The sequence below is a fragment of the Ranitomeya imitator genome, chromosome 1 (genome assembly GCF_032444005.1).
Source record: "Ranitomeya imitator isolate aRanImi1 chromosome 1, aRanImi1.pri, whole genome shotgun sequence".
Taxonomy (NCBI): domain Eukaryota; kingdom Metazoa; phylum Chordata; class Amphibia; order Anura; family Dendrobatidae; genus Ranitomeya; species Ranitomeya imitator.
The window spans coordinates 47,669,020-47,681,642 of NC_091282.1; the positions used below are offsets into that span (position 1 = coordinate 47,669,020).

The 12,623-nt window shown below is 44.8% G+C and overlaps 1 protein-coding gene across 5 annotated transcripts in view; it reads left to right on the forward strand.

The window, feature by feature from the left end:
- The window catches only part of NEDD4L (NEDD4 like E3 ubiquitin protein ligase), a 335,097-nt gene that overhangs the window by 178,909 nt on the left and 143,565 nt on the right, over window positions 1-12,623 (forward strand). For all 5 annotated transcript variants that reach the window (XM_069746056.1, XM_069746084.1, XM_069746057.1 and 2 more), the window contains exons 4-5: window positions 8,078-8,116; window positions 11,572-11,625. In XM_069746056.1, coding sequence (XP_069602157.1) covers window positions 8,078-8,116; window positions 11,572-11,625 — 93 coding nt within the window. The remainder of the gene's footprint in view (window positions 1-8,077; window positions 8,117-11,571; window positions 11,626-12,623) is intronic.

Sequence of the window (12,623 nt, forward strand, 5' to 3'; positions counted from 1 at the left end):
CTGTGTGATATACTGTGTGGGCTGTGTGATATACTGTGTGGGCTGTGTGATATACTGTGTGGGCTGTGTGATATACTGTGTGGGCTGTGTGATATACTGTGTGGGCTGTGTGATATACTGTGTGGGCTGTGTGCTATACTGTGTGGGCTGTGTGATATACTGTGTGGGCTGTGTGATTATACTGTGTGCGCTGTGTGATTATACTGTGTGGGCTGTGTGATTATACTGTGTGGGCTGTGTGATATACTGTGTGGGCTGTGTGATTATACTGTGTGGGCTGTGATATATACTGTGTGGGCTGTGTGATATACTGTGTGGGCTGTGTTATATACTACGTGTCCGGCCGCGAGCAATCAGCAACAGACTGAGTCCGACCGCGAATTGCTGCGGGATTTGGACCACGCTTCGCTAATTGGACGCGGCCGGCCGAATCCTGTGTATTCATAGCATTATTCTGAAATCTTCATAAATAAACTACATACATATTCTAGAATATCCGATGCATTAGAATCGGGCCACCATCTAGTGTGTGTGTGTATATATATATATATATATATATATATATATATATATACATACATACATACATACATACATACATACATACATACATACATACATACATACATACATACATACATACGCACGCACGCACGCACGCACACACACACATAGAATATATATGAATATAGATACATAATTGTCTAAGGGTCACTTCCGTCTGTCTGTCTGTCCTTCTGTCACGGTTATTCGTTCGCTGATTGGTCTCGGCAGCTGCCTGTCATGGCTGCCGCGACCAATCAGCGACGGGCACAGTCCGATTAGTCCCTCCCCTACTCCCCTGCACTCACTGCCCGGCGCCCGCTCCGTAATCCCCTCCACTCACCGCTCACACAGGGTTAATGGCAGCAGTAACGGCCCGCGGTGTAACGCACTCCATTACCGCTGCTATTAACCCTGTGTCCCCAACTATTTACTATTGATGCTGCATATGCGGCATCAATAGTAAAAATGTCATGTTAAAAATAATAATAATAATAATAATAAAAAATAAAAAAAAACCTGCTATACTCACTCTCCGCCGTCTTTCTCGCTCCTCTCCACGCTCCCGGAACCGCTCCATTGCAAGCGGCAGCTTCCGCTCCCGTCCCAGGGCTAGTGTGGGACAAGGACCTGCCGTGACATCACGGTCGTGTGACCACGACGTCATCATAGGTCCTGCTCACACCAGCCCTGGGACGGGACCGCAAGCTGCCGCTTGCAATGGAGCGGTCTAGGGAGCGTGGAGAGGAGCGAGAAAGGCGGCAGATGGTAAGTATAGCAGGACTGCAACGGGCCTTCGGATGGTGAGTATATGTTTTTTTTTTTTTAAGTCTCTATACTACGTGGCTCTGTGCTGGGCAATATACTACGTGGCTCTGCTATATACTATGTGGCTGGGCAATATACTACGTGGCTGGGCGACCGCGACGTCATCATAGGTCCTGCTCACACCAGCCCTGGGACCGGAAGCTGAGGCTTGCAATGGAGCGGTCCCGGGAACGTCGTGAGGAGCGTGAAAGGCGGCGGATGGTGAGTATAGCAGAACTTCAACGGGCCTTCGGATGGTGAGTATATGTTTATTTTATTTTTTTAAGTCTCTATACTACGTGGCTCTGTGCTGTATACTCCGTCGCTGTGCAATATACTATGTGGCTGAGCAATATACTACGTGCCTGGGCAAAATACTACGTGGGCTGGCCAATATACTACGTGACTGGGCAGTATACTACGTGGCTGGGCAATATACTACGTGGCTGGGCAATATACTACGTGGCTGGGCAATATACTACGTGGCTGGGCAATATACTACGTGGCTGGGCAATATACTACGTGGACATGCATATTCTAGACTACCCAATGCGTTAGAATCGGGCCACCATCTAGTGTTTGTGTATATATATGTATATATACATACACAAACACTAGATGGTGGCCCGATTCTAACGCATTGGGTAGTCTAGAATATGCATGTCCACGTAGTATATTGCCCAGCCACGTATATATATTTTGTGCGTATATATAATTACATTCATGTGTGCATCTATAAGAGCATGCATGTATATATTTATATTATGTACACACATCTGTGCATACATATATGAAAAAACAGATTTGATCTATGCACACATAAATGCATAGATGCTACCTCTGTGCATATATACACTGCGTGTAGAATTATTAGGCAAGTTGTATTTTGATCACATGATACTTTTTATACATGTTGTCCTACTCGAAGCTGTTCAGGCGCCCAGGGAGGAAAGACTGTGCCAACACTGTGATCAGGAGGCCATAGAGGACGAAACCCACTTCCTGCTACACTGCTCCAAATACTCAGCAGTGAGGGACACTCACTTCAGGAGACACTCACTTCAGGAGACTCTCACATCTCTTCCCAGACTTCATCACCATGAAGGAGGAAGAGAAAACATATATCCTGCTGGGGGAAGAAGAGAGAGCAGTGGAGATAGCAGCGCGGTATGTGAGCGAATGTCATAGACTGCGAGAAAGAATTATGATGCCATGGACTATAGCCCCCACAATGGATCTGCCCCATCCACCTCCCCTATGCCATGGACTATAGCCCCCACAATGGATCTGCCCCATCCACCTCCCCTATGCCATGGACTATAACCCCCACAATGGATCTGCCCCATCCACCTCCCCTATGCCATGGACTATAGCCCCCACAATGGATCTGCCCCATCCACCTCCCCTATGCCATGGACTATAACCCCCACAGTGGATCTGCCCTATCCACCTCCCCTATGCCATGGACTATAACCCCCACAATGAATCTGCCCCATCCACCTCCCCTATGCCATGGACTATAGCCCCCACAATGGATCTGCCCCATCCACCTCCCCTATGCCATGGACTATAGCCCCCACAATGGATCTGCCCCATCCACCTCCCCTATGCCATGGACTATAGCCCCCACAATGGATCTGCCCCATCCACCTCCCCTATGCCATGGACTATAGCCCCCACAATGGATCTGCCCCATCCACCTCCCCTATGCCATGGACTATAACCCCCACAGTGGATCTGCCCCATCCACCTTCCCTACAGCTCCTACCCAACATCCCCACAGTCCCTATCCCTATTGCCTTTATACACTTGCTTTGGCAAAACTGATGTGTATTTGGTCCTGCCAATAAAGCTTCTTTGAATCTTGAATCTTGAGAGCCAACCACCAATTAAGTAAATCCTGTGATGTGCATCTCTGTAATGAGGAGGGGTGTTGTCTAATGACATCAACACCCTATATAAGGTGTGCTTAATTATTAGGCAACTTCCTTTCCTTTGGCAAAATGGGTCAGAAGAGAGATTTGACGGCTCTGGAAAGTCCAAAATTGCAAGATGTCTTGCAGAGTAATGCAGTAATCTTGAAATTGCCAAACTTTTGGAGCGTGATCACCGAACAATCAAGCGTTTCATGGCAAATAGCCAACAGGGTCGCAAGAAGCGTGTGGGGCTAAATAACTGCCCATGAATTGAGGAAAATCAAGCGTGAAGCTGCCAAGATGCTGTTTGCCACCAGTTTTGCCATATTTCAGAGCTGCAACGTTACTGGAGTAACAAAAAGCACAAGGTGTGCGATACTCAGGAACATGGCCAAGGTAAGGAAGGCTGAAAAACGACCACCTTTGAGCAAGAAACATAAGATATTTCTTGGCCCAGTCTTGATGTTTTATCTTGAGTGACTTTTCAAAGGTTTTATGGACTGATGAAATGAGTGACTCTTGATGGGCCAGATGGATGGGCCAGAGGCTGGATCAGTAAAGGGCAGAGAGCTCCACTCCGACTCAGACGCCAGCAAGGTGGAGGTGGGGGACTGGTATGGGCTGGGATCATCAAAGATGAACTTGTGGGACCTTTTCGGGTTGAGGATGGAGTGAAGCTCAACTCCCAGACCTACTGCCAGTTTCTGGAAGACAACTTGTTCAAGCAGTGGTACAGGAAGAAGTTGGTATCGTTCAAGAAAAACATGATTTTCACGCAGGACAATGCTCCATCAGATGCCTCCAACTACTCCACAGCATGGCTGGCCAGTAAAGGTCTCAAAGAAGAAAAAATAATGACATGGCCCCCTTGTTCACCTGATCTGAACCCCATAGAGAACCTGTGGTCCCTCATAAAATGTGAGATCTACAGGGAGGGAGAACAGTCCACCTCTTGGAGCAGTGTCTGGAGGCTGTGGTGGCTGCTGCACGCAATGTTGGTCGTAAACAGATCAAGCAACTGACAGAATCTATGGATGGAGGCTGCGGAGTGTCATCATACAGAAAGGTGGCTATATTGGGCACTAATTTTTTGGGGGTTTTGTTTTTGCATGTCAGAAATGTTTATTTCTAAATTTTGTGCAGTTATATTGGTTTACTTGGTGAAAATAAACAAGTGAGATGGGAATTATATTTGGTTTTTATTAAGTTGCCTAATAATTCTGCACACAGTGTAGTATGTGTATGTATATATGTGTGTGTACATATCTGAATATCATATATATGTATAATATATATTTAAACACTCGTGGACACATACATGGCTGTATAGGAATTCATGAAGGGAACAGCTGACTGCACCACCAGGACGCTCACTGAACACTTCGGCCATCAGCTGAAGATGGCCACTAGATCCCGGGTGCTTAGCCGAAGAAGCATACAAGTTCATCTCATAAGCGAAAAGAAAGTGGCAGCACTCACAGATCTTCAAAACGAATAACTCTTATTCGAATAAAATCGTCACGGCTCGGGGGTGTACATACAACAGTGTGTATAGGTCCAAACGACGGCCGTTTCGCGCTGCTCTGGCGCTTCTACGGGTCAGGGAGACATACTGCTGGTTAGTTCTTATAATACCACCTAATATTATGGGAAAGTATTTTATTTCTCATGAGTAATAATGTAAATAACATCATGTCGATACAAGTTGAGTACAGCGTTTAAGTAATGAAATTGTTTTTAATTGTTTTTTAGTATTTCGTGTAGTGGATGGGCGGGGTGAAGGAGGGAGGAGTTGTTCTTTGAGCACATACTTCGGGTGTCATGTCCGTCCATCCACTAACCCGTAGAAGCGCCAGAGCGGCGCGAAACGGCCGTCGTTTGGACCTATACACACTGTTGTATGTACACCCCCGAGCCGTGAAGATTTTATTGGAATAAAGAGTTACCCGTTTTGAAGATTGGTGAGTGCTGCCACTTTCTCTTTGCTTATGACATACATGGCTGTAGTAAAAAAAAAATTAAATAAAAATAAATTATAAATTCCAACGACATGCTGATAGGGAAATTGATTGCGAGCTCCATTAGGGATAGCGATGATAATCTATGTGAGGCGCTGCATTACTTGATAGCACTATACAAGCAAAAGCATAACAACAATAATATATGTGTGTATGTCTTGTAATTTTATTTTTTTTGCTTATAGCCATGTATGTGCTCACCATATGCAGTTGCCGTAGGGCAGCTTCATGCAGATCTTTAGAAGTACGTGCTGGTAAAACCCCTGCCCCAGAGCTGTAAGCGGCCATGCCAGGCGGAGCGCTGCCCCATCTTGCGTCACATTAACGCACTGCTCTTGAGAAACTCGTGTTTTGAAAATTCTCGTCATAAAATAAAAATCCGGTCAGTACAAGAAAGAGGTTTCCTGTGGATCTGGTAAAATTTTCTGTAAACAGAGTGCTCGCTCTTTACTCCACATGCGCCCGTCCGGCGTTATGGGCTGTCTGCCATACAGCCGGGCTAGAGGGCAGGTTACACATTAAGCGATCTGTGCGTATTTGTTGTGTGATATATTCCCGGCCTGTGTTTCTTCAGGTCCAAGTTAATCTTGGAAAGCAATTGCACCCTGATGCCCAAGGGCGGTGAAAGGCTCCTGTGCCACAATGGGCGACACCCGAGTTATTAATGGCGCGTCATAGGTGGGAGCCATATTACCAATTTAACATTCTCTTTGGGTGCCTGTGCGTAGAGCGAGCTCAGGAGCTGCGGCCGCGCTGTACATGGTGGATGCCAGCTGTGCTATTCAGCCGGCATCCGCCTGTTACAGCAGTGACCGGGGCTAGCTCCGATTGCTGCTGTCCGGCACGCTTAAATGTGACTGCTGAATCCTTCACCTTCAGGATCACACAACTTCTGCATTGATGCGTTGAGAATAGGTGGAAACACAGTCGCTGCACCGGAGAGATCGATATAGATGGATAAATCGAGACTGATGTCACTGAGGCCTTACCCCCTTGTCTCGCCCTGTTTATATACTGATGATAAATGGTGAAACCAAACAAATGAGCTGGAGCATTAGGTGGTGTATATGCAATGTGTAAGAGCGCATTCACACTGTGGCGACTTCACAGACAAAACTCAAGAAAAAAAGCAAAATCATAGTTTTTTTTTTTTTTTCCTTGGGTTTTGTCCAATGTTAAATGGTGCGTTCTCTACTCTTCTCAAGCCGCTTGCTTTTCGAGTTTGAGGCTGTGTGCACACGTTGCGTTTTTTTCCGCTTTTTTTTGCGGTTTTTCCCGATAAAAACGCTATAAAACCGCTAAAAAAAAACGCATACAATAAGCATCCCATCATTTAGAATGAATTCCGCATGTTTTGTGCACATGATGCGTTTTTCTCCGAGAAAAGAAACGCATTGCGGTAAAAACCGAAGCATGTTCATTAATTTTGCGGGGTTTTTTTTGCGGATTTCCCACTACAAAATGCATTGGGAAGTGTCCGGAAAAAAACGCGGCAAAAACGCATGCGGTTTTCTTGCGGATTTCTTGCAGAAAATGTCAAGTTTTTTCCTCAGGAATTTTCTGCGAGAAATCCTGAACATGTGTGCACATAGTTTGACTTTACCTACACACTTCCCCAAATATAAAACCTTGTAAAATGAGCTGTAGGGAGTTACGGTAATTTTCTTTTGGACAGTCTCTGTAACTGGCCATACCTACTTACCGATATTTAGGGGGCTCTTATTGAAAATGAAAAAATGGCATGTAACTCAAACCAGGGAAGGCAGAGACTTGTCAGTCAGCACTGGGTTTCTGGGCTTTTGCCTCTCATCAGTACAGAGCAAAGTACTGGTTGCATGACCAAGATACCTAGACTCGACTCTGGGGTAATTGGGGACGATCAGCTATCATTGCCCTGGAATGTCCCCATAGATAGTTTGGGGTCTTCAATAACAACCGATACTCCTGAGCTGCATCTAGGTATCTCCTCCAGGTAAGCAGTACTATACTTTGTGCTAATGAGGGGCAAAACCTCCGAACAAGTGCTGTCTACAAATGAGTTTTTGGTTAGGCTGGTAGTTTCTTGGCGTATTTGTTCCCAAGGAGCGTTGTCTTCAAAATACGGTAAGTCTTTAATCATACTTGGGTCTCTACAATGAAAGTCGTCTAGGGCTTGGCATCCGATTTCTACCAACTAGTACTCTGCACTTTACTAATGAGGGGCAAATAATACCAACATTTAAAATGCCAAATTCCGTAACTTCAATTCCCCACCTAGCATCACCGCCGAACATCCTTAAAATCCCCACTGTTGGACCTCCACGGTTTTCTGGTCTACCTTTCAGGAATGTATTAGGTGCCACCTAGCTGCCTCAAATATGAACTAGAAATGTCATTTTTACAAGTCTTTGTTAGGTTTTTGGCTTTCATTTTTTTGCTTTTTTTTGATAATTTTTTGTTCCCCCCTTTTCATATAGTTTTTATGCGTCATGGTTTTGTTCTCATGATGATTTCCATGCTGTCATTGATATGTTCTAGAGTCCTCTCTCTCCTGCCCGGGACCTAAATGATCTCCCTTCTATCTATAGATCTCTATTTTTAGGCCCAAATTACTCTTAGATCTCCCTAGTCACCAATACACTTCCACCCTCTGAGGTCACTGGTGGGATCCCATTACTGAGCGGCCACCTGATCTTTGTGAACGTAAAATAATCCCACCACCACCATTAAATATGTACGAGAACCTGTCCTGATTGTGTCGACAAACACAATGTCAATGTTTTAATTTTTATTTTCATATTTCCTTATTTTTAGACGCTGAATCCGAAATGGAATGAGGAATTCTTCTTCAGAGTAAGTCTAATTTTATTTTTCATATATATATATTTTTTTCTTTTAGGCTCCTGACCAGGATGAGAACGGTGTGAAGAGGTCATGGCTGTTGTTCTATTCGGATTTGTCCATTAGTTCTGTTTTTAGAACGTCAATTGGCTTGGCTGACAAGTGTAATCTCCCGTCTCTGAGTGCTGGATAAGAGCAGAGGACAATGCAGGAGAAGTCTCTCTGCAGCTCTGAGGCCCGGTAATTGATGATACAGGCCTGCACTTACAGGGCCACCACTAATCCTCTGCGTATACAGACCCGAATATGAAGGGGAGTCCAAAATGAGAAACCTAGTGGGGCCCCTGTAAACTGGGGGGCTCCAATATGGAGAGCCTATTCTTGCGACTGGCCATCAGTTTCAGATCGTCTGACTCCCAGCACCCTCACTGATCTGCTGATTAGCTACTTGCAACTGCTCATTCGCTTAAGACGTGAGAGTAGGCTAGTCTCTGACCCCGTAGGCTGGTCTCTGACCCCGTAGGCTGGTCTCTGACCCCGTAGGCTGGTCTCTGACCCCGTAGGCTGGTCTCTGACCCCTTAGGCTAGTCTCTGACCCCGTAGGCTGGTCTCTGACCCCGTAGGCTGGTCTCTGACCCCGTAGGCTGGCTTCGGACTCCGTAGGCTGGCCTCGGACCCCGTAGGCTGGCCACGGAGCCCGGAGGCTGGCCACGGAGCCCGGAGGCTGGCCACGGACCCCGGACCCGAAGGCTGGCCTTTAAGATGGTGTATTAACCAGGGATCTCTTCAACTAGAATTTAGTATTTGTTACTACGCCCCATTGCCCAAGAGTTTTAGAACATCTTTGCAGAGTCAGCAGCTGCACGTAGAGCACAAAGACGACTTTCGGTGACTGTCAGACTCTCCATAGATAAGGCAGAGATGGTTAATTACTATGTCTGCCTTCCCGATACTTCAGCACTGACGATCCTGTGATGACTTCCTAACCTTTGAGGAGGCACAGTGTGTGAAATAAATTAACAAAAATGAATAAAGCCAAACTAATAATCCCAAGTATTTAAGTGGCGTGCTGATTAGAGAGCACATTAGTGATAAGCGAATGTGCTGGGGTAAGGTGTTATCTGAGCATGCTTGAGTGCTACGTGTGTTCCAGGTGCCTGATAAAAATGTTCACGTCCCTGCACCTGCATGGCTCACGGCTGTATGATAGCCACAACACATGTAGGGATTGCCTGTTTTTTAGACAATCCGTGCATTGTTGCAGCTGTCTAACAGCCGTGAAGCATTCGGCCGTGGGGACTCGAACATGTCACTCGATCACCCACGATCCTCGGTGCATACGTGAGCACCCTAGGCAAACTCCAGGATGAGCACTTGCGCTCATCACTGGTCACTACACCTCCCCCCAAAAAAGCGGGAAAAAAAAACGAACAGTGCATCCGACCAAAACTGCACCTCTGCATCTAAAATAGAAAAAACCTCCATCAACAGCATTCGCTAAAAACCTCTCAAAATTCTAAAAAGGAATCTACAGACGTTGGGTATTACAGTAATCGTACCGACCTGCAGATGCTGCTTGGTCATTTTTAGCGTACACAGAATACCGTGAAAAAAAATACAAACAAATGGCAGAATTATTTTGTTTTGTTTGTTTTCTTTATTTTACCACTTTTTTTTTTTTTTTTTTTTTTTTTAATTTCCCCCATTTTTCAATACATAAAATGGTGTCATTCAAAATTACAACTCGTCCAGCGAAAAAAAACAAGCCCCCGTATGGCTAGATTGAGAAAAAGGGTATGAAAAAAAGCATAAATTTCAAAAATCTGAGTGGATAATACAGTATTAGAAAAACATGGCTGCTTTCTTACATGCACAGCGCCCCCTTTATCCACAGGTTGTCGCTGGTATTTCAGCTCATCCTCATTCACTTGACACAGAATTCGTTTTTGGAGATGGAAATTTTTTTTACATTTTTTTTTTTTTTTTTTAATTCAGTGTCGGAACTTGTGAGTTTTTTTTTTTTATGCCAGGAGGATCGATCTCTCCGCGATAACATGAGCTGCTCCAGTTTTTAATGAGGGGCAGCTGCAGTATCAGCCGTCCATTCCTGGCTACGAGCGCTCCATAAATCCGGTGTGAAACCTCCCAAATATTCCCCCCCCTTTTTTTTTTCCGTCTTCTTTTTTTACTACTGGTTATATCGCGAATAATCTGCGCAGCATCGTGTGAAAAGAACATTTCCCCTCTGGTCTAAAAAATCCCCGCGCCATCTTTGTGCCACATCAAGCAGAACTTGTGGTCGGCTACTTTACATTCCTTCGCTCAAGTATTCACTCGTTCTGCCCAACGAACGGCACAAGATCCATATGCTGCAAATAGCTGCCACATAGTGTACACAAACCACCACCGGAGCCCATGGGAATATTCCGAGCTGGCCCAAATTATGCTGATTGGGCACAATGTTGTCTGCCAGGGATTTCGGAGGCGGATGCAGCAGAGCTGAGTTTGTCGTGTAACTGTGTAATGCTGAATTACAAACCTCTGCTTTGCTGTCTTTGGCAAACTCCGTGCTGCTCCGTTATATAACCCATACGAACATTTGGGAAACTGACGCATATTGGTTGCTGCAACTGTGCTTCTTAAAGGGAATCTGTCAGCTGGTTTTTGCTATGTAATCTGACAGCAGCATGATCTAGTAACAGAGACCCTGATTCCAGCGATATATCGCTTTGTTTACTGGGTGCAGCAGTTGTTAAAGAATCACAGTTTACTTTGCTGTAGATCTAGCATAGCTCAGAATGCTGAGCGGTGCATAAACCCCGCCCACACCACTGATTGGATGCTTTCTATCAAGTGGGTGGAGTGTGGTTGGACCAAGAAGCACGAGACACCTAGTCCTTTAGTGATCTCCTGCAGTAAAAACACTGACTTTATTGAAAGAGAAAAACACAGCCCAGTAAGTGACACATCACTGGAATCAGGGTCTCTGTCCCTACATCATGCTGCTCTCATATTACATGGCAAAATCTGCTGACAGATTCCCTTTAAAGGTGACGCGTCGCTTGCTATAAATGTGTTTTTTTTTTTTTGTTTTTTTTTTCAACCTGATGTAAAACAGCTGTTCTCTTGAATTAGGCGTGGTCTTCCCTGAGATATAGCCCTCTATTGCTTATTAGCCAACTATACATGGTTCTCAACAAAACACTCACAGAAGAGTTGAGGATCACACCCACTTGGCTAAAAATATTAGTTTTCTATAAAGAAAAGGGGGTCAGATCTCCGGAACGGCACAGGAACAAAAGAAAAACCTAGACGGATTCAGGAAATCAGCAGCATTTACACCTGGTAAAACATTCATATTTATTGAAAGTGCACGTCCCTTTAACAATCATTGCTCTGCTACTTTTTTTGTGTATTAGTTGCTTACAAATGCTTGATACTTTTTTTTTCCCCCTTTCCTTTTTTAGGTCCATCCAACCAATCACAGGCTACTATTTGAAGTATTTGATGAGAATCGATTGGTGAGTGCTCTGGCGCTTGCTCCTTGCTCATCTGCTCTGGCGCTTGCTCCTTATCTGCTCTGTATCCTGGATTGTACAATATGGCTCTCAGAGCAGAGTTAATATTGTGGTGATTGAGCCACGGAGCCTGTTGTATTTATGTGTATGTGCTGTGAATGTACTAAGAAAAAGTCAAGAATAGCTGCATTTCTCTTGCTTCATGTATTTTATATACTCCAATCACATCCGGAGCTGCAATTCTACTGGTTACACTTTTGCTGATGGAGAAAATTGTATTATCGGAATTTATTGCAGTGTTGGAGAGTAAACTCCCAGAATATGATGTGGGTTTGTGTCCTGAGAGCTAACAGGAAAACAGTAGAATTTCAATGAAGCCTTGAATAGTAACGACATTTCAAGGACTGGTCCATTATTCCCATATTTGATATTGTATGGTATATCGTACATGGAGAGCCCACCTCTGTGACCCCAGAATTGGGGTCTCCCATTCAATCATGCAATCACTGTGAATAGAGAGGTGACAAGCCCACTCCTCTCTTATGCTACTGCAGCCACTTTCCGTTTCCTGTGGATATGACAAAAATGTTCATGATGGGGAAATGTCCCAAATCCGCTTTAGGATAAAGATCATCTTTCATAAATATTACTATTAGCCTGAGTTGTTGCCCTATAAAGGCTTTTTTCTGGGTAGAAAGCTCCAACCTTTTGCCGTTGTCTCAGGCAGTGCTGTGATTTCCTGCTGTGATAGAGAGATGCAGCTTCTTAACTCCGTGCTTGGACCCCGTTATTCACATGAGGCCACAGCGATAGAAACCCTGCAAAACAAAAGTGGGCTTTGCATGCAACTGAGAATAGTCTCCATGTATATTTGTTAAAGGGGATGTGGTCATTTATTTAAAACCCACTGAAAGGTTTGCATCCGAGGCGGTTCGCATCATACTATCTGTATCGTAAATTAATACGTGTTAATAATAATCGCCGATCTTGTGTCTCTACTC